We start from the raw sequence: 26401 nt of genomic DNA on the forward strand, positions 1-26401 counted from the left end.
TACATAACATATTGTAAGATCGCTTATTCCAGATACCTCCTTCCTACTGTGCTAAATAAGCAAGCCTCTGAGTAATTAGCTCCAAATATTCAGGTGTGGGATGAGCCATATTCTCCAAAGTCAAAAAAGGCTTTTGAAGATATGACAACCACAAACAAGGAGGTTTTAGAAGCAGTGGCTTTGGAGTGCTCACTCAGCTTTTCATTTCTCAGTTTTCATGGTTCAGCCACTAAGGTATCAATTGCTCCAATGCTATGAATATTAGGACTTACTACTGAAAACTCACTGAGACTGCTATTTAATCCCATTTCCCCAGCTGACTGTAACCGAGATATTTAAAAGAGATGAGATAGCAAAGCTGGATCCTAATTGGGAGCAAAGCCTAACCCATTTTTCCTCACTCAGGATAGCTGCGTTAGAATACAATAGAATAGAATACATTAGAATTTTAGGTGGGTTTATAATATTGTTCCTTAATTAAATATGAGATTTTCTGTGGAAAACATATGATCATAGAGTCATAGAATGACCAAGGTTGGAAAAGACCTCTAAGATAATCCAGTCCAACCGTCCACCTATCACCAATACATCCCACTAAACCACGTCCCTCAGTACAGCATTTAACATTTCTTGAACACCTCCAGGGACAGTGACTCCACCATCTCCCTGGGCAGCCCATTCCAGTGCCTGACCACACTCCCATTGAAGAAGTATTTCCTGACGTCCAACCTGAACCTCCCTGGCGCGACATGAGGCCATTCCCTCTAGACCTATAGCAAGCAGCGCGGGAGAAGAGGCCAACCTCCAGCTTACCATAACCTCCCTTCAGGCAGTTGTAGAGAGCAATACAGTCACTCCCGAGCCTCCACTTCTCCAGACCGAACAATCCCAAGTCCCATGGTATGATACGATACTCTATCTTAAGTTACTCTTCCAAGTAGGAAGAGTGCTTTCACCTGCCTGAGACAATACAACAAAGCAACACAATACACTGATCTCGTGCCATCTTTTTTTTTTGTTTTTTTGTCCTGCTCCCTTGAAGAAAAATAATTCTCCTGCACTTCCCTGGTCATTAAAAACTAGAAAACGTTAAGCAGTTTCTCTCACTCAGCAACTGTAACAACTTGGCTGTATCAGTAACAACAGCTCTCATAAAAAGGTCTATGCCAGCCATTCCAGAAATTGGAACGTTTCCTTCAAATACATCGGAGCAAAGAAAGGCTTTGACTTGGGCACCCAACAGCACCCTTAAAGCTAAACTGGTTACATATAAGCCACATAAGTGAACAAAGAAGTGGCAGAGACCTGACTGCATCTTTAGACTCAGCAGGTTTTAAGCAGTACTAGAAAGTTCATCTGGTAGCCAGGGAAGCAGCATCCTTCAGGAGTTGGCATCAGGGCCAATACCGTACAATATTGTTACTAACAATCTGAACAGAGGGATGAAAGGTACTGCCAAGACGCTTGCAGCGGATACAAAACAGGTGGGGAGTGGTAGAGAGGCTGACAAGCAGACCTGCTCATACCACAGACCTCAACACGCTAGAGATACTCAGAACTCAATGAGGCAAATCCTAACCCACCTGACAAGAACTGGCCCCACTTGGAGCAGAGGATTACAACAGATGACTTTTTCAGAGCTGCCTTCCAGCCGATATAGCTCTCCATGATTCTGTGCCCATTAGAATTACATACAAATGCTGGAAAACACCTTTACTACCGTATGGGAACTGCTGAGTCACAGCCTGAACCACTGACTGAGCACCTGGGTGCTCAAAGGACCCGGTCAGCCCTGGGAGCAAAGGTGAAGGCAATTCACCTGTGCAACTGGAAGGGGTGGAGCCTGGCTGCACCTCTCTTACACCTCATTTAAGGGCTGACTGCCACTATAGAACTGCATGTTCACTTTGCTGCGATAACGGACATAACTGATCGCATCCACACTTCTCTGCCTGTGCTGCGCAATGAGACTGAAGTCAGCCTATTTCCACTGAAAAGCAAGATGCTCCTATGTTTATGTCAGGGCAGAAGTGGACAAACCCACAGCTGATGGGCTGTTTCCTCTCTGCCCCACAATTTTTTTTTTTGCTCCAGATGTATCTTGTCTTGTAAGTAGGCTTTAGGAACAAGCAACGATCAGACAGACAACATTTCAGCCTTGAGTACAAGAGAAATAGCCTAGAAAGAACACAAAGGAATATTTCCCTTCAGCCAACCAACATCCATGTTTCTTTAGGGCTACTGGCTGCAGGACAGACTGGCAAGGAAAGGCAGTAACTGGCAGGGCAGAAAAGCAAGATGCCCTCAACCATCAATTACAACCTAAGCTAAGTACTCTTCTGTACTTACTTTTACGTTTATTTTCCACCTAATAACGGTATCATTTCAGATGATTCATCCCCAAACCAGGAGAGTGAAAAAGCTAACAGTACAATAATGTTTTCCAAATACACCTACTTATTAAAGGATCGTTTTAAAAACCAGCCTTCCCAAAATTGCACTTAGAAGTTAAATGCAGTCAAGAGAATCAGAGAGGAAACTGGTGGCTTCTGAAAGCTTTCTATCCCTCTTTCCCACTCCAGCAGGAACAGGCGCTGGAATTACAAACTACATGCATAAAAGAATCAGTGCTGTCTGGTTGAGTCCTGTGATTTCCAGCTGTAGACATTGGCCTACAGTCTGACCTTCTATGAAAACAGCAAAAATAAAGTTATCCCCATCACACAAAAAGGAATCACGCTATTTCTGTGTATATTTTCAGATAGAAAACTACTGCACTGCCCAACCTTATCCCAAAGTAAGGTGTGCACCGTGACTGGGAAAGGTTCTGGATGCAAAAACCTTCCGGATTTCTATGTTCATTACATGACTGACTTGAGCAAACACTCCCCTTACCTAGCTAAGTGGCAGGGTACTAAAGCATGTCTATAAACACAAGCAAAAACTTAAGAAATAAATAAAAGAACAGGGATTAAAGTATATCATGTGCAAAAAAAAAGGGTGAAAAAAGATCAAGAATGTGTCCTTTGCACGGGTTGCCCAGAAGCTCAGTTAAAATCAGAATTCACAAAGGTATCGACCATGAAGCAGACTGGATGTAAATAATCTTCACAGCAGAATCTGAAAATGTTTATAATGCCTCTTTTACCCGTCCATGTCTGAAGGAGGAACCACAAACAGACCAGCAGTAAAATGAATGCGCTCAGCAGACAAAGCAAGTGGGAGGATGGTGGTGGAAGGTCATCCAGGTCAAATAAATATATTACAGACTTCTGCCACAATGCTAATATTCTGCATTGATGGTATCAGTGGTCAGGAAATATGCATTTCCCCCCAGTCTTTTCCTGAATATGTCTTATTGAGACATTTTTTCTCCCAACATACTTGAAAAGAAGCGAGTTGCTTTAAAGGAAAATGCTGAGAGACACTGGCCAACGCAAAGATGCTTTCCCATTACGGCAAGATGGCAAGAATTGTTCTTCCACTTAACTTAATCCTTGGGTAGGGAATTGCTGAGAAGGATTCTACTGAAGGGAAACTTCTGGTCAGAAGACCCCAATCACCAGCACGGCACTCCGTACTCCTCTCTAGTTTCCAGCCTTTCAGAGAAGGCTTTCAGTTGCTTTACAACCTACTCAGTAATTGCTACGCTTGACACATTTGGCGTTTAAAGTTTCCTTTGGTTTTTCCAACTGGAACGCAGCAGCCTCCTGTCAGAGGCACAGCTCAGTGCTGGACTCCCCCAGTAGCAGGAGCTGCTTCTGTTCAGCACGACACCCACCAAGCACCACTACCCTTCCAAAGCAGCAGGCAGACTCCTGGCAGAGCCACCAGCCCAGTGTCAGCAAGTCATGGCCTCTGTACCGCCCCAAAGCTGGCATGGGACAGACAGAGCAGCAGCACATCTTATGCACTGAAAACAGCGTAGGTCTTTTACTCTATTCGTATTTCCTACAAACAGGTTAGGAGACTGTTGTGTCTTGAGTATGGCAGCTCTGCTTGCAAATACACAGATCCAAGTTCTTTACACCTTGTTAAAGCATTTATCACCCCGTTATTTACAGAAGAACACCTCTGAATTTAGATGGCTTACAGCTGGTTAGGTGAAAAATGTAAACTTCATCCATAAGCACATTACACCAAAATGAAGCAGCCACCTGTCCTGCCTAGGACAGCCACCATGCTGACCCCACATGCACCCTTTTTACAAAGGTGACCACAGCAGCACTTGTTGGTCTCCTGGTTGGGATTCACAAACAGCTTATGAGCACAGCTTTGCCAGCAAAGTCCTCCAGTGTGAGCACGTACAGAAGCAGAGCTGCACCTTCAGCAGCACAGCAAAGTTACTTTAACAGTACAAAACACCGCTTTCATTGCATAGGCAGAGTTCAGCACAACAGGTACTGTGTGTGTGTCTCAGGCAGACAGGAGCACTGCTCCAAGTGAGAAAAACATTGCAGACAGAACTTAACACCTGCACCAACGGAACACCTACAAACTGAAAAATGCTTTCTATGGGGCAGACTGTAAAGCTTAACATTTAGAGAAGTAAACTGTAGTAGTAATGATCATAAGATGCAATGGAGTTACCTTTCACAACCTATTGCAAGGCATCAAAGCCCAAATCCCACAGAGTGTAATCAAATTACTAAGTTTCAACCAGCTACTAAGAAGGCAAAGGGCTGCAAAAATATTTCAGAAGCCAACTTCCAAAGCCATCTGGACTCAGATAAGCACTGTGCTGTGAAGATAAAAACCAATCTTTATTTCTACCACCACAGCTTCCACACACAAAGCACTGCCCCTGCTCCCAAACCTGTCACCATTTGTTTTCACAGCTTCCCCTTTGATTTTTGACCTCCAGTGACTTAACTACAAAAGAACTTTAAGACATGGAACTGTTTAAGACCTAACTCTACTACCTTCCTATGGAACAGAAATTCATCATTAGTGAAGAACAATCTGCTAACCTTTTTAATGCCTATTTCAACAAAAACAAGACAACCTAAACTTTAACTTTCATTGTTCTACCACTTTTCATAATATTCAAGTTTCCAACTGCAATACAACAGAAATTAGGTTCTGTTTCTTTGGTGGTGAAAACCATTCTTGTATTCTCTTCCAGGCCAAGAAGCTTCCAGGCATTAAGCATCTCCCACAAGTGCATTTTGTAAAGTTACCTGCCTCAATTTGAGAGAATCAGAATCTCCTCTTGGCTGCCTTTCTCCACTTCACTGCCATGCTGATCATAAAATGACAACTCTGCTCTAGAGGAAGACTGTCTTCTTGAAAGTTCGACAATACAACACCCAATAAAGGTCTAAAAGAACATCTTCCAAAATGTGATTTCAAAGCATAGCACCTGCAGATCCACACAGTGTAAGTGATCAAATGCAATGCATACTGCTATTAAACCGCTACTGGCAGCACAGCAAAGCTAAGCCTAGCACCTGAAGGAGAAAGACAACAAGACATTTCCTAGGAAGACATCCTGAGGGAGCTGGGCTTGGTCAGCATGGAGAAAGCTTCATGGAGAAATCATCAAGGTCTTCCAGTACCTGAAGGGAGCTTTATAAACACAAGAGAGACTGACTTCTTACATAGCCTGACAGTGATGAGGCAAGGGGGAGTGGTTTTAAATTAAGGGAGATTTAGGTTAGGTATTAGGAGAAGACTCTTTACTCAGAGGGCAGTGAGGCAGTGGCACAGCTGCTCAGAGGCGTGGGTGCCCCATCCCTGGAAGCACTCAAGGCCACGCTGGATGGGGCTCTGGGCAGCCTGAGCTGCTGGGTGGCAGCCCTGCCCACAGCAGAGGGTTGGAACTGGATGGGCTTTGTGGTCCCTTCCAACCCAAACCATCCTATGATTCTATGAAACTGGAGTGCTGTAGACTGCAAACTCAATAATTCCAATAAGTCATCATCTACACAACAGCCTTCTTTTGTCCAAGATCAGTATCACAGTCACAGTGTCCAGTGAGCTTAAACTGAGTGTACTGAAACAGTGCTTCAGAGCATTCCCTTTGTGAATAAACAGAAAGACAGTGCAAGTAAGATATTCATTACTAAGTAGTTACTCACATTTGACAATGAACTTGAAGTTATGTACCATTAGGAATGACTTGGTGTCCCTAGTTAGATAATGCTTAGGAATGCATGTAGTAATGATTAAAAACATCTAAGAAATGTAAAATACTGAAAAGAAGCAGCTTCATGAAAAGCCAGGCCTGTCAAGGCACAGCACTTACTAGCAGCAAGTCTCTCCAGTAACACCCCGTGTGACAGCCATCTGCATTTATTGACATGTGACCCTACAAAGGTGATGGGGATGCTAATCACTGGTTTCAGACAGAAGCAGTATGGAGAGAAGTTTGCAAGGAGTCAGGCCTCAGAAACACATGGCTAAGGAGAGCTCGCTTCTCACTGCCCATGTACCTCAGCCATGATAGCCACTCTAATAATTCAGCAGCAGCTACAGCAGCAAACTGCCATGGAAGATTCTAATGGTTGCTGAGCGAGGAATGTGCATTCCTGGAAAGCAATGAATATTCAGAGCAACATATTTAACAAAACAAAACAAACCCAACAAACAAACATGAAATCCAACCACCAGCACACCCCAAACCACACCACCCAAAGCCACAGAACAGCAGCTCAGAGCAGAAGTTCAAAGCACCAGGACATCAGGCACGGGAGGGGGGAGGGAAGAAAAGGCCGTGACTGGAGTTTGGGGGTACAGCAGAGGCCCTAAAAGGAGCTGCTGTGTGCTGCTTGCTGCAGCGTGCAAAGCCCCTGTGAAATGGAGCAGGGCCAGTTTACCTGGGAACATGAAAATGTGGTACTGCTTAAGAGTTCCTATAGGAGCACAGGGCAGGTAGAGGGGAGCACACGGAGCACACCAACCATCTCAGCCGGGGCAGCTGGAAGGCTCTGACGCAAGGGAGCTGAAAAACTCGCCACACTCCTCCTTCCCAAAGCAGGAAGACCCAAACCAACACATCTCAGAGTAGGCTCTGCAAGCGACGCCCCATCGAATGCAGGACCAGCCCCTAAGAAACACAGCTCCGAAGATTTCCAGTGCTCATCCCCCAGCACCTCCCTGCACAGAAGCGACCGCCATGAGCGCGTTTATGGGATCGAAACAAGTGTTAATGACTCCAGGTCTGCAGAACACGACTCCATCTCCTGCTGCTGCTGCAGAAGCACTTTATTGCCACTCTGACCATCTGTAATGTTCACCAGAGAAAGAGCTTGCACGGTTTTTCCTATGGTGAGATAAACCACCAGAATTAACGCAACACTGGGGGCAAAACACAGCTTTGTTTAAAGTTTCCTGCGGCTTCCTATTAACTGGGGAAAAAAAAAAAAAAGCTGAAGGCTCGGTTATCATTCTTCCGAATTCCTCTAGGAGCATTATAACTCAGCGCCAGATTTCTATCCTAGTAGCAAGCCGCAGAGGACAGTGGTGTTGGCTGATAAAAATATCTTCCTCTGCCCTCAAAAAATGTTCCTTCAACCACTACATTTTTTCCAGCGCAGGAAATACTTTCGGGTTCCGAACGGCGCACTGTTTTACACCTGAGCGCCCACTCGGAGCCGTAACTCCGCTCCGTCCCCTCCGCCGCTCCCTCCGCACACCTGGGCTGCCCCGCAGCGCCGCGCGGTCTCTCTGCCCGCAGCGCCCCGTTCCCGCTCGGGGAGCGCTCCTCGCACCGCCGTCCCTCCCGCCCCGCTCACCTCGGCAGCCGGGATGTTCACCACACCTGTGGACCTCCTCTTCTCCCGCAGCTTCCTCTTCTCGATCTGCCCCTTCCCTTTCCTGGCGCTGGGGCCGGAGCTCTTCCCCTTGCCCGTCGGCTTCTCCTCGCCCTCGGTGGGGCCGGGCACGGCGGCGGCGGCGGCGGGCGGTTGCTTGGCGGGCTCCCTGCCGGCAGCGGGGCCCGGCGGCGGCTCCTTGCCGGGGGCGGCGCGGCCCGGGCCGAGGCAGTTGGCGGCCCCGCCGGAGGGGGGCGCGCCGCGCTCGGGCGGAAGGGCGGCGGGCAGGTGGTGGTGCGGCTCGGCCGGGGCAGGGCCCGCCGCCGGCCTGGCCTCGGCCCCCGCCGCCGCCGCAGCCCCCGGGCCCGTCGGCGCCTGCTTGGCCCGCATCTTCTCCCGCTTGGCTTTCCACTCCTCCAGAAAGTCCGTGGTGCTGCCGCCGGCGCTTCGGTAGCCGCCGGTCGCCATATTCGCGGCGGGGTGTACGGCGGGAGCACCCCGCAGCGCCTCCGCCGCCGCCCGCCCCGAGGCGGCCGTGCCGCTGCCCGCGGAGGAGCGCTCCCGGCGGGGCGGGCGAGACGGGGGCGGGGAGAGAGGCCGGGAGCGACGCGAATACCCTGGGCAGAGACAAAAGGGGCCGTCAGGCGTCCCGCCGCGCTGCCCGTCCCGCCCTGCCTCCCGCCGAGCCCCCCCGCCCCGCCCGAAGCTCCGCTCCCCATCACCGCCGCCCCGGCTCCCCGCGCCCGCCCTCACCGCGCCGCCCGCTGCCGTGCCCGCCCGACGCCCGCTGCCGGGGCCGGTGCGCGGGGCGGGGCGACACGAGGCGGGGCCGCCGGGCGCTCACCTCCCGCCCGGCGCGGTCCCTGCACGGCCGATCCCCAGCGCCGGCGGCACCAGGTGAGCGGCACCGCCCCCCGACCGCCCGGAAGGAGCGGAGCGGCGCTCTGGGCTCCCCCCGTCCGCCCTCCCCTCTCTCCATCGTGGAGCGGACGGAACCGAAGCGAGGACGGAAAGTGCCGAAGTGACCCGCGCCCGGGCCCGTCACCCGCCCCCCATCTCACGGCGAGTGCCGCCAGGCGGGGCCGCGCCGCACCTGAGGCCGTCCGCACCTCCGTCGCTGCCCCCGCTGTACGCGCTTCTCCCTCCCGTGTGCACTCGGGGTCCGGAGAGTTCCCCGTCTGCGGGCAGAAGGATGGGAACAGAACTGCGTTTTCGTTATGTGACGCGGAACAAGGACGGGGGGGAGAGGGGGGTCCGGGAGGGTTCTCGGTTGGTGATGCTACAGCCCTCGGCTCAGAAATGCCACTTGGTTGGAAACTGTGAGGAACATATGTAAGAGGGAACGGGGCTGAAGCCTGCAGTATTCGTTGTATGGTCCGTACGGGCAAACAAACGGTAAAACCCGGCTGGAAAGCTCCGCTTTTCTGGTGTCGCTGAATTTGCTGTGGCACAACAGCCCCAAGCACCTGGTGCGAGGCTCCTGCAACCTGCCGTGCAATCCAAGTCCAGGGCCGCTTTAGTCCTGAACCTCTCTGCCCTGTGCTCACCCCGCCAACCTTCAGTGTCCCTCTGGTGATCGCTCCGTTGCTTGGACTTTCCGCTTCTGTCTCATTTCTTCTCTGGTTTGAGCTTAGGGCTTCTCTGGGTGCGGCAGTTTTGTTCTATGGGATCGCACAGTGCCTGTGGTACCTGGGATGCTGGGTTTCTTCATGCAGAAGGCACCTCTAGCCTCGCTGGCTGACAGCATGGCCCAAGCAGAGCAGGCTGGTTGTTCCCTGTGTCGCTGGGAAGCCATCAGCAGGCAGAACGGATGATTGAAAATACTGCTGCAGTACACAATTGCTGAAGTTGGTCGTATTTCACTTCACAGATTGGTTAACAAAAAGTTGATGGAACAGAAATTTTGGCTAAGCTCACTCTATCCTCAGAAAAACATCCTTACCTTCGCTCTTCTCCGTAGCACTTTTAAGTTACAAAACCACAGAGCTCTGTTTTCAGAAAACACAATGTAGGAAAAGGATCCATTGTGCCAGTTCTCATCTGCAAAGTACTTCTCCCGCCCAGCCAAATTCTGCCTTCTGTACGATGAATCACGGAGTCATTAAGGTTGAGAAAGACCACTAGGAGCACAAGCCCAGCCGTCACCATGCCCCGCCGTGCCCACGTCCCTCAGTGCCACATCCACACGGCTCTTAATCACCCCCAGGGTTGGGGCCTCCACCACCTCCCTGTGGTGGAGGTGGTGTGGTGGTGGAGGCCTGTGCCACTGCCTCGCCACTTCTAAGAAACGTTTCCTAATATCTACCCTGATGAAGACTGAGAGAATCACATAGGTGCTTCACCCCTGCCGCTGCACCCTGTGCACCTGGCTAAAAATGTGTAAAAATCACATTCCAGAGCTGTTCTTTGTAACATGATGTGTCTGTGGAGAAGCACAGCCATGTGTTGCAGCTCTCGGGGCAGCCCCCTCTCCATTCCCAGTACTGGTCAGTGCTGGCCTCGTGCAGCCTCTCACCTGCCCACCTCCCTGCAGGACCTGGGGCCTACAGTCAGGGCCGCTGCTGCCAGATTATTATTATTATTCTTTATCTTCTGTGAAAAACATTGTGGTGGTTTTTTGTTTGTTTGTTTTGTGTTGGAAGAAAAAAAAGGAAAGAAAGAAAGAAAAAAAAAGCTGTGTTGTTTGCAGTCTGTTATACATTAACAGAAGTTATGTTGCGGTGAGCAGGGCCGGACCCGGGTGCCCAATGCGAAAACGCTGACTGTCAGATGTTTGCATCTCAATAAGCTGTCTGTGCTGGAGAGCTTTCAGGGATAAAGTCCCAAATAGCTGAAGTATTGCACTGCGTGTTTTCCTCAGCCACAACTGAGAACAGCTGAGTGCACTGCAAACGGTTTGTAGAGCTGCAGTTTTCTCTTTTCCTACGTAAAACTATCTCAGGGATATTCTTAAGGCCTAGAGATACAGTTGACGTTATTAGCTACGTTTTAGGCTGGCATAGAGACTAGGGTCCCTAAGCCTTAAAATATTGGTTTTTGTCTATTCATTATTATGGAATGAGATTTTCCCCTTGAGGTAAAATTACCACCAGGACATGGTAGGATGATCGTGGTCTCCTTTGCCAGGCAGGGCGCAAACACTTCATCTTTTCAATTTAGAATAGAAAACAGCATTTGTTCCTAAAATCTTGAGGAAATGAAGTTCACTTTAGGACTGAGCATGTTAAAGCTGGTTCCTTTGGAGAAGGCTGCAAGTCGCTTCAGCTTGTTGTGGTTCTTGTTCTGGATTCAACCAGTTACCCAATCTTATTAAGGTTCTGCATACAACTTCATCGCAGCTGCAATCTTTTATGAAATGGAACTTTTCAAGAGCTGGAAAATAAAGTAGTGAATGCAGTAATGGACAAGGGGTGCTCCGAAAGTAATGCCTCTTGTTTTATTATGTTGGCCCGTGACACTGCAGGCAGATGCTGGTGGTATGGCAGTAGAGGTTGAACCTTCCAACCAGTATTCCATTTTGTTTCCACGTGACAGATGGCAGCAGAGTGGCAGTCTGACAGAATGGCATCTGACATGGAAGTGCGTATGAAGCAAAGATGTCTCATGGAATTCCTGCAGACAGAAAAAAATGGCACCCGTTGACATTCATTGATGCTTGTTGAACGTTTATGGAGCCAAGCAGTGAATGCGAGCACGGTGAGGGCTGGGTGGTGTGTCTCAGAGAGATGCTGTCACAGCAGCTGACTTCACCCCAGTTGTGTCTGCTGTACCTGACACAACTCCCACTCAGAGCACTGCTGGTGCTTTCCACCTCCCCGCCCCTTGGAAGCCAACATTCTTCATCTTTCTTCTCCCAGTGCAAATTTTCTCAGTCCCACGCTTGCTCTACCTGCTCTATCACTCTTGTACTATCTATTCGACTCACTCCTGTGCAGTCCCATTAAACCTCTCTGCTGCTTTGCATTTCACCTGCGGGATAATCCTCACGCACACCACTTAGTACATCAGCTCACCACCTACCAACTTGTTCACGTGCTGTTCTTCCACAGATGCCACTGTTTAAAATCACTATAATTCCATGAAGTCTTACCACCACCTTTTCACAGAAATACCTGCTTTACTTTTTATCCATTGAATTTCAAGAGCCTTCTCTTTAAGCCTTTTCCATTAAAGCACTTACTTGCAACTCCTCTCTAATCTTTCTATAAAATCCCACCTATGTTTCAAGATACTTCTGAGGTCAAATCTCCTTGTAGAAGTAAAATAATCCTCCACCGTAGCACTGTTGTCCCTCTTGACTCTTCCTTTTAACCTCTTCTTGCACATCATCTGGCAGCAATACTTGCTTTCCTGTCTCAGATCACTCACACTGCCTTAGACAGCATCCCTAGGATGAGCAAACCTACTGAAGACTGCTTTGCACATACACGAGTGTCTTCCTCCTTGCACTCTCTCATTATTTCCAGTTATGTCTCTAACAGAAGAGGACATCCCTGACAGAGACTGTCAAAAGACTTGCTCTGTAAGTCTCGGTGCTGCTCTGTAAGTCTCGGCTTCTTCCCTCTGCCAAGAGAAGATTCATTTGTAGCAGATCCCAGTGAAGGAGTGAAGCTGTGGAGAATAACGCAGAGATGCCCTCTGTCTCATTTCTGGTTTCAAGTTGTTTTTGCATTTTTGTCTGAGAGGGGATAAACTGCTATCCCTTGCAATTTAATACCACTTTCTGTTACTTCTGAGCTGTGCACGCTATCTAAATCTGAGAGGCTTACCCTATCATCGTGGCTTTTTATTTCCCAAACTTTTCTTCCAGGATTTAATTAAATTATTCTTCTTTTCCCCTCCATGGATCTTAGTGCTGCAGTGCTAACCTTCTGGCAAGGTTCACCTCTGTAATACGCTGACAGCTAACGGTGTTCTTTCGAGTCACTGTGGTCAGTGGGTCAGCTATGGCACTTTGGTCTGGCTTCTGTCTGGAAACTCATACAAATCTGACAATCTCTCCTCTGCTGAAATACCAACTTTGTACAATTTGCTGTGTTACTGAATTCCTTAAAATGTTTTAGGTGCTAGGTCCTGATTTGAAATGTTGCAAGTGATAATAACAGCTTTGTGTAATAGCTAGATTTATCAGCAGGTGTTAGCGTTGGAGATCAGTCCTAGGGGCACACCTTCTCATCTGGTTTCTGTCCGTGTTTCTACTCTTCTTGAACTCTGCTATCATTTGACCATAAATAAACAAATAGTTTCTACAAACTATGTGGTATTGTCTCTTGCAGCCAAGTCTGTTAATCAAACTGATGGGGGAGTGCAGTATGGAAAGGAAAATAAAAACTTACAGAAGGAAGTTAGCTTTATTTTTCAACACATACTATGAGAAATTAAAGCAGAGATTGCCATCTGCCTCCAGTTTGCAGTTGTGGATAAGAATGGCAGTAGAGATGACTTCAAAGGCATATTGGGAAAGAACATTTTCTGCTACAGTTCACAATCTCACTCTGTAAGATGTTCTGTTGCTGCTTCTCATGTTCTGTACTGTGTGCTTTTCCTGCCTTACAGGAAAGGAGACCTTATGACTCTGCTTATCTTACAGCTCTTCGCTGTTTGTGATAGAGTTCAGTCAGCAGAGCTCTGAAGAAGTTTATTGAGGAACCACACCACCTCTTTTTTACTGACCAAAAAGGTACTGTCTAGGGCCAGATTTGAGCAGTGAACGGGGTGAGCATGCCCTAGAGTGGTGTGATGAAGAGCAGGATGAAAAACAGACATGGAATCAAAGCGTTATGCAGTGAAGTATAACAAAGCTGAGAAAAAACAAAGCTGACAGGTCTTACCATTTAGATGGGAAGGGAGAAAAAGGTAAAGGCTCTGAGGCAAACTAGGAGTATGCCCAAGGGCCACTTTGCAAAGAGCACGGTAAAAAGTCCCCTGACAGCACATCAGCAGGGCCAGGATATGAGCGTGGTACAAAAGAAACACATTGGGAAGACATCTGGTCCGTTGTGGTCCCGCCTCTGTGCTCCCTGTGAAGGAACCCAGGGAAGTTCTCACAGCAGAATGCTTTGCAGCTGGGTGAGGAGAGGGGTTGCCCGGCTCCTCTCTGTGCTGTGTGGCCTCACCTGCAGCATTGGGTGCAGTTCGGGTGCCACAATATCAGAGGCATATAAAACTACTGGAGAGTGTCCCAAGCAGGGCTATGAAGATGGAGAAGGGGCTGGAGGGCAAAATGTGTGAGGAGCAGCTGAGGTCCCTTGGTCGGTTCAGCCCAGAACAGAGGAGCTGAGGGGAGGCCTGATGGCGGCTGCAGCTCCTCACAGGGAGCGGAGGGGCAGCGCTGAGCTCTGCTCTGTGTGACAGCGACAGGGCCCGAGGGAACGGCATGGAGCTGTGTGAGGGGAGGGGCAGCTGGGGGTTAGGGAAAGGGTCTGCACCAGAGGGGCGGTGGGCATGGAACGGGCTGCCCAGGGCAGTGGGCATGGCCTCAAGTGCTGGAATTCAGGCAATGTCTGGACAACATTCTCAGACATAGGGTTTGCTTTTGGGCAGTCTGTGAGGAGCCAGGGGTTGGATTTGGTGATCTTTGTGGGTCCCTTCCAACATGAGATATTCTGTGAAGTATTAGAAAGAAAGAGAACAAATTGATGAAATGAAAGATAACATTGCCAGACTGGGTGGTGTTGACAAAGCAGCACGTGAAATTCAATGTAGACAAATGTAAAGTGACCGACATTAGGAAACGTGTTCTAAGATAAGGTACCACCCAGACATACTGGAGCATACGGCGGAGGTGATGGAGTTACTCCCTGCTGGCTCACTAGTCCAGCCCCTACATTTGCCCTTTGGGGAATGAGCTGCTTTCAAACAGAGGTGCTCTTGGTGTCTCTGCGCCCCGTTGTGTGACAGAGATCATGTCACCTTCTGGACGTCAGCCAGCACCGGATGTTTTCGGCGCTGTTTGTGTCACGCTGTGCTCCAGCCGGCCCGAGAGTCAGCTGGGCCACCACGGGCTGAGCTAACGGGGAGCTGTCAGGTCACACAGCTGTTGTGCCACCCACGGTATCTGGTAGTGAAGGGCTGGCTGTACCTCTTCGTATGACAAAAGTAATATCATAGGTTTACGTTACGGTTGAGATAACCTTAAGTTATCTGAATAACACCACCTTTGTTACTTTCTGTGTTTATGATAAGCTTCCAGATTGGATGTCGACATCTAATGACCTCCATTAGTGCTTAATATAAAGCTCTTTGTACACCAAGAAGCTTTTACCAGAGCTGAAGGAATTATCAGCTCCAGCAGAGCCTGCTCCCTCCTCTGAAAGACGGCATCCTGTGCACTGTAAAGACAATCCAGTTCTCGTCTTTCTGTATCTCCAAACTGAAGCATAAAAATAATCAGAAACCAATTCCAAGTTGCTGTCTGTCTGCGTCTTGTCGGCGCTAGCTACACTTCATAAACCTTCTGAGCTTTTGTTTCTTTGTTATTGATGATCGGAGGTGAGCTCTTAAGAGTCACTTTGGTTCTTGGAAGGACCAGTACAAAATCACCGAGGTCCCTGGGCTGTCCTTTGCACCCCGTGGTGGACCCTCTCTGCTGCTCCCTGCCGTGGCCCCGCTGCCGTCAGCGCACAGCCATGGCCCAACGGGACAGCAGTGTGCTGCTGATAGCTGCCCTCAGAGAGCTGACTAAGGAGCTTGGCCGGCGCTGAAATGCGGCAGATGATGCATGCAGAATGCAGTGTGATGGCTTTTGACAACGCTTCGTTTGAGCTAGCCATTCATTTGGAGGTTATTCTTCTCCTGCCCTGCAGTATTTCTAGGACCCGGTGTTTTTCATATGATGGACCATAAAGAAGTTGCCTTGTAGAAGGAATGGGGCAGATATTTCAGGAATTCAGGGCTGGTTATTAGTAGCAATCATCTGGAAGTGTCCAAAACAAACACAAACAGCAATCAATCAGTGGCTGTGGCATATCAGTGAGTGTAAGCAGAGGAGGGGGAGCGGCTAGGAGAGCTTACAGTCTTGCTGAGAAAGCAAACAAAATACAAAGGGAGGGAACAGCTTAAAGAACATCAAAATAAAACATACTTCCTATTGTTAACACGATGCCGGTATGCTGTATAATGGGGCTTCTTTCAGTGATAAATGGCCCCGCTATCAACAGCTGCCGTGAAGGCGCAGGCGTGGGGCTGAATGTTTCTATGAACAATCCTGACAGAATCAGTGTGCCTCTGTTGTGGCCGTTTGGTTACAAACCAGAGCGGGCACATCTTAAAAACGAATGTTGAGTTTTTCAGGCTGGACATTAGGAAATACTCCTTCTGTGAAAGGGTGGTCAGGCACTGGGATGGGCTGCCCAGAGAGGTGGTGGAGTCACCGAGCCTGGAGATGTTCAAGGAACGTCTGGACGCTGTGCTGAGGGACATGGTTTAGTGAGAACTATTGGTGGTGGGTGGATGGTTGGGCTGGGTGATCCTGTGGGTCTTTTCCAACCTTGGCGATTCTATGATTCTAATACCGTGCATCATGGAGTGTCAAAGGTGAAAGCTGCTGTGGCATTAAGTAGTAATGTTTTAAATACGTATTAAAGTTTTAAGTTAAAAAGGGCCATGGCGTGGGGATGGCCGCATACCTTGTCCTGCACACAGCCAGGGACCTGTTAATACCGTTGGCCCCAGGTAGCCACAGAGCCCACCGGCATCCCCATGTGTTTGCTCAAAAAGAGGTGAAAGGAAACTAAGCAGGAAGCAGTGAGCGGTTGTTGTCCTGCAAACACCTCGACGGGTTGAGATCAGTGGAAAAAATGTAAGACCTGAAACTGCTTTCACCTTCACCTACGCAGAGGTATGGAGGAGAAAATAGTGCTGATTCCCGAGGAGGGGAATAGCTGGATGGAATGGGAACAGGTGACTCGCAGAGCACTCAGCTTATGGCACAAGCACTCCCCTGGGTTAGAGAGAAACTAGAGTAGGTGGGAACTAATTGGCTTGGTGGAGACATTCCTCCTGAGTAAAGATTAGATTATCAGGGGGAAAAAGATCCTGCGGTCAGGGAAAGATTAATGGCATCTCCCAAGCCATTAGGGCTGTGCGCTGCCGAGATGGGGATGGGGAGGTGCAAGAACACGGGGAGGGGAGGCAGGCAGGCAGCAGGGCGGGGGGAGAGGGCAGGGAGAGGCGCCGGAGCTGCGCTCAGCGGAGGGGTTGGCGAGGTACCGCTACAGAGCCAACCGTCAGCAGGGGAACGGCAGACGAATAGAAAACGGCAGGGGAGAAGCAGGAGGGAGGGGAAGCGGGCTCACGGGCAGCAATGGGCGGCGGGTACCGGGAGCACCGAGCGAGGAGCGCTGGGGTGGATGAACGGGGGGTCACAGTCACGGAATCGGAAGGGGCCTCGGGAGGCGCTGAGAAACACGGAGGCCGCGGGGGGCAGCGGGCGGAGCGGGCTGTGCCCTGCGGGAGCTGCGGCGCGTCGGCCGGCTTGCAGGGACTTGTCGGAAAGTATGAAGGGAGTCGTGGCCGGCGTGCCTCCGCGGAGCGGGGCGAGGGCCGCTCCCCAGAAACTGCGGAAATTCGAGTGCTTCGGGTCTGCGGGGAAGCGGCCGCTCGAATCCGCGGTCACCGCGGCGGTCACGCCGGGCTGCAGGGAACGTAGCCGGGCCCGGAGCCCTCTCCCGCGCGGTGCGTGTGGTGCCGGGGAACGGGGCAGAACGCTGCCGTCGCTGAGTTGGGGGGAGAAGGCCGAGGAGGGCAGCCGTGACATTTCCGCTGCTGGCCGCGCTCAGTGCCTCCCCCACCGTCGACACAGCGGCGGCCCGCGGGGCGGCACGCAGCCGGACAGCGCGGCCCAGCGCGGCGAGCAGCAGCCGCTCCCGGAGCTCTGGCGCCGCTTGGCGGCCGCCTCCTCTCCCGGGCGCAGCTCAGGCCTGGCAGCGCTGCACCCCGCGGGGATCCCGGCCGTTCCCTCCGCCTCGCAATTCCAAACGGGAGAGAATTGCTCCCGGTTTCTGCGTGGGAGTGAGCAGTCGGAGTGAAGCCGAGGCTGAGCTACCGGCAGCGGACACACCATAAAGCAGCACTTTAAAGAAGGGACTCGGTGTGCTCTGCTGCGTGCTGTGGCAGTGGGCGACCGGGTGGCAGCTGGAGAAACCACGCCTGTGGTAGGAGCAGGTGGTGCAGAGCAGAAGGTTTTAGTGCGTGCTTTTTTGTTTGTTTTTAACAAATTCAGCTGGAATGCAGCAGCTCTGCACCAGGCCGCCCCTTCTGCGGGTAAGAGGAACCATTGCACCGTGTCACAACTGACACTGACGTGGGGTCGGGTCCCCCGGTTCCCACTGGAAGGCCACACCAGGTGGCGGAGCCCTGCAGGCCCAGCAGCCCCCCACTCTGAGCTCAGCCTCCGTCCCCATGCCCGGAGGACTGGGTGGAGTGCCAATGGCAGCACCCAACGGCTCTCCTCACCCGTCTCTCCTCACCCACCTCACCCACCTCCCCCACTTTTTTGTCCAGCACATACAGCAAAGGGAAAAGACCACAGTGGGAGAGGAACAGTTGCTGCCCTGGCTAATTGCTCTGCTCAGCTTCAGTGGGTTTGCGAAACCCAAGCAAGAAAGGTAAAATAATTAGCTGGAATGTGGGGTTTTTGTCCCTGCATTGTTATCCCCGAGCAGATCTGAAACATTAGACATCCAACAGGTGATGCTTTCAAATGAAAAACGAACAGTTCCTCCTTTCTCCAATGACTACATACTTTTCCTATCTAATCAGTAACACGGAATGGGGAGGTGCTGACAAAAGCAGGAATAGCCGATGACTTCACCAGTGTGGCAGCAGCTCTCCCTTCAGTGTGGCTTTATGAAGGGTTTTTTTTTGTTTGCTTTAATTTTGCCTTTCATGCACACTTCTGACCGGGCTGCTGGGTAAGTCCTTGCTGTGACTGCAGCAAACTTCAACTGCTGCTCTTGCACTCAAGACAAAGGTAAAGCACTTAGCTCTGTCATCACCGTTTCTGCCCCTTGCTACTCGTGGTTTCAACCTAAGAACCTAAGGAAACTAAATCACCACAGCTAAACATTAGTAACGTGTACATAAACCATGAGGAAACAACCATCTACACGGTGGCTACAGTCCTTCCTCCATCCTTTTTGTATAAAAGATTCCATAAGGAATTACGTAAAGCTTTTATAGCAGTGTAGTTTTTCTTTTATGAACTGTTTGTTACATACCCAATGAACAGTGGCTGTGACTGCTGAACAGATGAACAGCCAGTGTTTGTGCTCACCTAACAAACCAAAGGTTAGCATGGACAGTAACACCGCGGCTCTCATGTTTTGTGTTTGGCGCTGAACAGAAACGCCAACCTACAGAGAAACACATTTGGCACGAAGCCTGAAAGCAGTGCACACCAGGAACTGGGAAGGTGCAGAGGAAATGGATCGTGATGAGGGACCTGAGGGGGGTGGGGGGGTGGAATGTGGTTTAATTGTGTCTTAGACTTAGAATGGCCTGGGTTGAAAAGGACCACAATGATCATCGAGTTCCAACCAACCCCCCTGCTATGTGCAGGGTCACCAACCACCAGACCAGGCTGCCCAGAGCCACCTCCAGCCTGGCCTTGAATACCTCCAGGGATGGGGCATCCACAACCTCCTTGGGCAACCTGTTCCAGTGTGTCACCACCCTCTGTGTGAAAAACTTCCTCCTAGTATCTAACCTAAACCTCCCCTGTCTCAGTTTCAAACTATTCCCCCTTGTCCTATCACTATCCACCCTCATAAACAACTGTTCCCTCAGAGCCCCTTATTTTGGGTAACTGTTTTTAGCATTTGGAACCATTAAGTGCCACGGTCCATACAGACACAGTCCCCCCTCCTGCCTGCACCTGGTGCTGCTTTCCCACACGTGCTCACCCCTCCTCTGGGGGTTACGGCTTCGCTAATGGGTGGTTCTGTGCATTCCCATTGCCACCTCCTTCAGCTCCGTCCACGCTTCCATCTGTATTTGGCATGACTTGTGGCACGCAAATATCCCTCCCTTTCCACACTGGGAGAGGTCCTCTGAAAATCTAAGCTGCTGTTTTGAATGACCATTTCAGCTGTTGGTCGCTTAAGCAGACTTCCTAGTGTCAGCAGCCGGCAATAGTGCGTTTCTCGTATGCAGACCGTCCCCAACCCACAGAGCGGTCTCTGTCACTACGCTGTTTCGGTGTCAGTGTGATTTTCCTGGGCCGCGTCTGATCTGCAGCACAGTGGGTACAGTATGACCGTGTGACACGCGGTCGGCAGCCGCTCTGTGAGCTTGTGATAACATCACGTAAAAAATGGTTCTCAGATTCTGCACACAGACAGGTTTATGTAAAATATAGAAACATTTGTCCAAGTTGTTACAGATTGCATAAATATGGCATTTTTTACTGTAGCATTTACAGATGTGCATGTACAACGATGTGCAAATAATCACCATTCGATTACAGTCTTTGAAAGGTACTCGAATTTGGCATCCCAATGACGCAATGAATGAAAAATGCCCACCGAAGAATTCCAATAGCAAACGTACAGCATCGCTTAAGTTCCTAACAAATTTCAGTGTCTTCTCAGTAAAACTTTCACACGTTTAAAATAGTTTGTATTCATTTTATTTGTATATGTCAAAATACTTTTTTTTTTTTTTCCAAAATAGTGGGTTTTGCAACTAGTTTCATGCAGATACAAGGTCTGCTCAGTACTACCAATAAAATCAATATAGCACAGTAGCCATTCATTTTTTTTTTTTTAGATATAAAGAATAAATAACCTAAATATAAAACACTAAAATATTAGAAACACGTATTTAATCATTCACAGGCACCCAAACTTTACCAAATATCATTGAGAATATGCCTAACTGTCTCGTAACAGAAGTCGGTACGCTGCAGCCATTCCAACCGCTCGGTTCTCCGCTTATTGTATGTTAGCGTATGACAATGGAAGTTCCCTATGGTTCAGCCCCACCTCTCACACAGATCGATTACAATCGGGTATTTCCAACTATCCGTGTACCTTTAAGATCAAGAATCCTGAGCTTGGTAGTAAGAGCATAACCTTACATCTTCAAAAAACCAAACAACAGAGCGAGGACATCACGTCTTCCTTCCCCAGACATATCCCACCCCCCTAAAGCTAACCCCATCCCCCGGGAGGCAGTAGAACACAATGACCTTTTTAAATGAAGGGGTACAAATTCACATTTAATATAGTATACAATATAATCAATAATACAATAGCTACTACAAGCTTTACAATGTACAATCGGTTTTAATGGCTGATCTGGTCAGTGGTTTTAGGCAATGAAGTATGTGCCGATAGGATGTCGTATTCTGAATGGTTTAATGAAATATAAAAGCTGTTTCTAACAAAAGCAATCTTCACTTAAGTACTTTTTTGTTTTTAAAGGCCACTGAAATGTATAAAATGGTCTGACACGATGGTGTTATCAAATTAGATGCCTTCTCACATGGCAACAGTGCATATAAACATTAATGTGAGTGTAACGGGTTATGTTTCTCAAATGATTTAGTAACATTACTTTGGCTAGCACAACAGTTTTGGACAGCACTCAGATAAATACAGGTATGTGAAATGTAGTGAAGCAGTTATATTTATGCATTTTTTATTATGGTGAACACTATCAAATGAAAAAAAAATCGGGAAGAAAAGATAATAAAGTATTTTATATAGTTTAGACCTTTTGTAAAGATAGGGCTCCATACAATGTACAATGTCTAAATTCTTTATACCATAAAAATTAATGAACTTTGTTAAACACACTATTCTGGAGTAGCCTAATTTGCATTAACAGACATTTGCAATAGGGAAATATATTCAAGCATGCCACGTGGTGGTCTGAAAAATCAAACCAGTACACATTGATATATATACAGCATCACTCAGTACCTGCTCAAATGAATGTGACGATTACAGGATCTAGCATCTTCCACTACAAACTTCTTTTTTTAAGTGACCGATGAAGGCAGAAAACAGGACTCTTAAAATAATTCTAGTTTCAACTGACTTTTAAAGCATTCTGTATAGGAAATAAATGCATATTGCACAAACAGTGAAAGCAAATGTTCCACCAAACATCTCTGTTCCAGGTGGTTGGACAATACAACTCTAGGTAGCTACACGAATATGTAATTTAAAAGGGTGTGTGGTCTCTGCAAATGGTAAAGCTGTGAAAACACTGTACAAGAAAATCTGGTACATGAATAATTAGAAGGGAAAAAAAAATCCAAACTTAAGATTTAAAGAAAAACTGAGTATAGAAAAAAAAAACCTGGGAGTTGTGGCACAACAAAAACATTATTGAGTAACTGTCTTCTGTGAGAGCTGAAAGCTTTTGTTGATGTAAAAGTGTTTATGTACAACTAAGGCTTACTGGTTAAATATCTGAGGCGTATCTGGCCTTGAACACTTTCCTTATAATGCTGTAGCTGTAAACAAGATTTCTCAGTCATTTTTCTTCTCAGCAGCTGCATTTTAACAGAAACAATGATCTTGATACAAAAACACACAGGTAAGAGGGCATTTGGCAGGATATCTGAAAATGACAGTCTCCAAGGGATCTTCCCACACTTCCAGTGACTGCCATACTATGGTCCGTTGGAGTTACTCGCGATGTGCAATACCGTTATCCGCTGCTGTAGTAAGCCCTTTATTTGGAAAGTTTGCTTATAACTCTGATCAAGGCCCCATTTTCATCTTTTAGCCTCTGGTTGTCTGCCTTCAGGTCTGGTAGCATCTATCAAAAAAGAAACACGATGGTTATTTGCTGTTACACCCCAAGTAAAAGCAACAAGAGCAAACAAGCGCCGGGGATAAAAATCTTCACTCGGTTGAAATATTTTGGTTGCTATTGCCCCCTTTGCACAGCAGTTCAGAAAATTCTCATCTTTTAGCACGACAGTTAGGAGCTATAGATTAAGAACTTCCGATTGCCTGGTCTAGGTGTGCTAAAATGAAGTGGTGCAGATGAGCAGCCTCTCCACAAAAGCATTTAGAGTAGCATACGGAAAGCAATGAAATGCTTCAGATTTCAGTGCAAAACAAAGAATGTTAATCAGTGACAAATTGAAGAGGCTCATCTACACTGCACTCGCACAGTTTCAAAATACCATGCTGTAGCTAATTATATCTGCCACTGTTCTCTCGGATGATTTCATCCTGATCAGATACAGTGTGATTCAGCTTATTAACTCAAAGCATTAATCTTTCCATCACTTCCAAACTTGTGTTCAAGAGCACATCCTATTCCTTGAGGTCCCATCCCTGAATAGCACGGCTCACACAAGATCAGATCACCGAAACGCCGTCCTCAGGCATAGCAGTTAGGAGACGGCAAGTTAAGGTTGCCACAGGAGATGGCTGACACACAAACACAAGAGCTGGAAGGCAGAAGCCAAGTGAGGTGAGAGTTGGACAGGATCAGACAGGAGAGGAGGACAAGCCAGCGCACAGAGCTTTGTACTGGGAGAGCAGAACTTATCAGAGAAACTAGAAGTAATCTCAGAAATTCTCAGTGTCAGTATTCACACACTGATAACAAACCACCTATAAAACTCACGGCTATATTACGTGTATGGTTTCTAGCAGCAGGTTTCTACAGGAGGTAACAGCCTACTCCTGCAGCATAGTTATTCAGTAACCTCAAGATGCAAGAGCACACAAGAGGTCCGAGTCCAACCGATGACCTATTTAACAACCACTACTTAATTTTTCATGATTAAATTTCCATGCCACTAGTTTTGTTTTCATTTTATCCAAACAAAATCATACTTGTAGACCCATTATACTCAGAATGTTATTATGGAGCAGAAGGAACTGTGAAGTTTAAAATGCAGGGTTAATTAACCAAGCATTACACTACAGCCTTCATTTACACATCTCCTCCAAAGGATTCCTGTCCACTGTCAGTTCATTAAGAGCAGATTCTCACAGAGTGAACAGGATGGTGCATGAGACATGACTGAGGCTATGGGTTCTCTACTTTCTTTACCTGCAAATACCAGAGTATGTGAAACAAAAGGTAATAGGATAACATATGTGGAAAGAAAAGGTGATCTCCACAATTAGAATCATTCTGCTAGCCCGGATTGCAGCTCTACTCCACAGCGCGGCTCAGGGCAGGCCACCCAAACTCAACTCTTCACTGGGAGTCAGAGTGCTTTAATTCTGCAGCTTCCATCACAGTCAAGTGAAAGCTGTGCTCTGAATATCAAGTGCTGTAAAACACCAATTGCTTTCAAAAACCACATCCACATATTTGAACGTGAGCAACACAAGCCATCATTTGACAATTTTCAAATATTATCTGTGATTTTTACCGTGTATGATAGCTTCTTACCACCACCCACTTCGTGTCATGTATCTGCTATGGAGAGACACTGATCTACTTTCTGAAAACTCGCAACGAGAAAATTCAGAAAAAACCCCCCAGATCTTAAGAGTAAGAGGAGATAGTTTTGTGTTCTGTGAGTTTGGACAGTTAAATTAATGCTGCTCTCTACTCCATGAAATGGAGTGCCTGCAGGAGGAAAAAAACAAAAAGCTATTACACTATCCAAGAGAATTCTCATATATACTCATATAGGGATCAAACAAGTTCTGTATTTTTCATTCTGATGTCTTGGATTTGTGACCTGAGGTTCGTGTCTTGTTTTGACATTGGGTGGGGTCTGCTGGGACAGGAAGGGGCGAGAACCAATCTGGGGAGTCCATCTAACCACAGCAATTCCAGTTACTTTACAGTCCTTCAACTTAGAGACTGAGAAGCAGCAGTCAATGATGCGTTATGCAGGCAGACCCAGAAACTGCTGCATTTTCTGATAGACCATTTTAACAACAACGACAACAAAGAAGCACCATTCAAATTTAGAGCTTTAACATAACCCGATACCATTACATGTCTGCAAATCTCTGTGGATAAATTTAAATCCCGATTAAAGTAATAGGCAGAATACATATTAAGAAAATATTTTCTTTTGTTATAAGTCTGCTAAAGAATAGAGGAACATTCGTGGAAGACAAAAGGAGTTGTACGTAACAGGAGACTTACCAGAAAGGATAAGATCAAGTAACATAAAATACTTACCCTTCCCATCTAATCTATTCCCATACTAATCCTGACATATAAAACTACATATTAAGCCCAGCTAAAGACATTTATGCAATTTTCTTGGAGCAGTGCATTCCTATTGTACTCAAACTTACTATGAGATGGCATCACATGCCTTTCACGTGGAGAAGCACAAAAAAAGCTTTGCATTAAACTCACTACAATTTGCAAGTGCATACTGTACTTAGCACTTTAAATTCCAGTTTCCTTTTCAGTTAAGTCATAGAGTATCTTGCCTTGATGAGATTCTTGAATAAGATTAAAAATGCTTTATTTTGCTTATCAGTATTATATGATTAGCTGGTAACTGCAGTACTGTAGCAGATCAAATAATTTTTCAATAACCACTTGCTGGAACCAGCTCAGTAGTAATAATGTCTGTGTTTGCTGGAGGATTTAACAGTTTGTACGTATAAAACAGCTTTGTACATTAAGATCAGAGAAAGCTCATGCACTGTCAAGACAACTGTTCAGATTAATCAGCCACAGTGGAACGGTCAAGCTACCATCGAAATGTCCAGCCTCCCTGCTGTGTAGCCATTGCTTTTCTTTGCTAGTCCTCCTTCTTGAGCTTCACCATGATCTGCCTTTGAAAACTTCCCCTAAAAAAGGGAATACTGAATGGTTTTCTCTGGTTTAACATACTGAAAAGGCTTAGCATGGTTAAAGGAATGCTAATGCTTGCAAAAAAACACGATAGGGACATGTGGCTGTGGACAGCTGACACTAGATTAGCTCGGTCGTGTTGAAAACCCACGTTGTTAGCTGAAGCTGATCTAAGACAGGCTGCCCTGAAGGGACAGTTCCCCCTCGTCCTGCTGCAACACACTCCTGCTGCTGAGTGCTAGCTTTGGTTACACAACCACGCTGCAGTGAGATGGATCAAACTGTATAACCACTAATGGGATTTCTTTTCAGCCAGGTCAGAGAGCTGACTGACTCACTAAGGGTTAACAAAAAGGGATGTTCAGGAATGCAGGGCACAGACCAGGATCAACCTTTCTATCCACATCCGATGGTTAGGTCAACTTCAGGGAGACATAAAGCCAAAGGATAAACTTGCTATTCATTTCATGCTTCTGACTGGGCAAACCTGAGATCTGACTCTGTGAGCAGAAAGAAAAGGTCTGCACTCATCTCTTTACTTCTGAGAGGGAAGGCGAAGAGAAGCACATTAGCAAGAATCATTGTGCAGAAGGAAAATCATTTTATCTTCACCTACAGATCTTAAAAACTCACTGAAACCTCCACCTCATACAGTTACGTAAGAGGAAGAAGGAAACCTAATAGATTTGCCATGGAGTGAAACCATATTCTGTTTGCAGAAGTTTTGAACCTCCACTGGGTTTCCCAAACAGCCCTAGAGTAACACTATGGACAACAAACTGATGGCTTTTTCCAAAATGGCAGTTAAAACAGTTCATATCTTTAGCAGAATGGGACTGGACAGGATGACCCAGTAAGTATAAACCAATCTGACACTCTGGGCAGGGCATTTCTGT

The 26401-nt window shown here is 47.6% G+C and overlaps 2 protein-coding genes across 12 annotated transcripts in view; both read right to left on the reverse strand.

Annotated features, from left to right (window-relative positions):
- PAWR (pro-apoptotic WT1 regulator) overlaps positions 1-8383 on the reverse strand; it is a 73059-nt gene extending 64676 nt beyond the window's left edge. Inside the window, exon 1 of the mRNA XM_015283263.4 lies at positions 7737-8383. Within this exon, the coding sequence (XP_015138749.2) occupies positions 7737-8222 (486 nt within the window). The 5' untranslated portion in view covers positions 8223-8383. The remainder of the gene's footprint in view (positions 1-7736) is intronic.
- An 11983-nt stretch (positions 8384-20366) lies between these two features.
- PPP1R12A (protein phosphatase 1 regulatory subunit 12A) overlaps positions 20367-26401 on the reverse strand; it is a 124283-nt gene continuing 118248 nt past the window's right edge. For 7 of the 11 annotated variants that reach the window (XM_015278397.4, XM_040657836.2, XM_015278203.4 and 4 more), the window contains one exon: positions 22394-22526. Coding sequence is in view for 1 of the 11 variants with exons in the window: in XM_015278124.4 (XP_015133610.1) it covers positions 22440-22526 (87 nt within the window). In the remaining 10 variants the exon portion in view is untranslated. Of the gene's footprint in view, positions 22527-26401 lie in introns of all 11 variants that reach the window. The other 4 variants (XM_015278124.4, NM_205123.2, XM_015278355.4 and 1 more) reach the window with 2 other exon arrangements.

Source organism: Gallus gallus, chromosome 1 (genome assembly GCF_016699485.2).
Source record: "Gallus gallus isolate bGalGal1 chromosome 1, bGalGal1.mat.broiler.GRCg7b, whole genome shotgun sequence".
Classification (NCBI taxonomy): domain Eukaryota; kingdom Metazoa; phylum Chordata; class Aves; order Galliformes; family Phasianidae; genus Gallus; species Gallus gallus.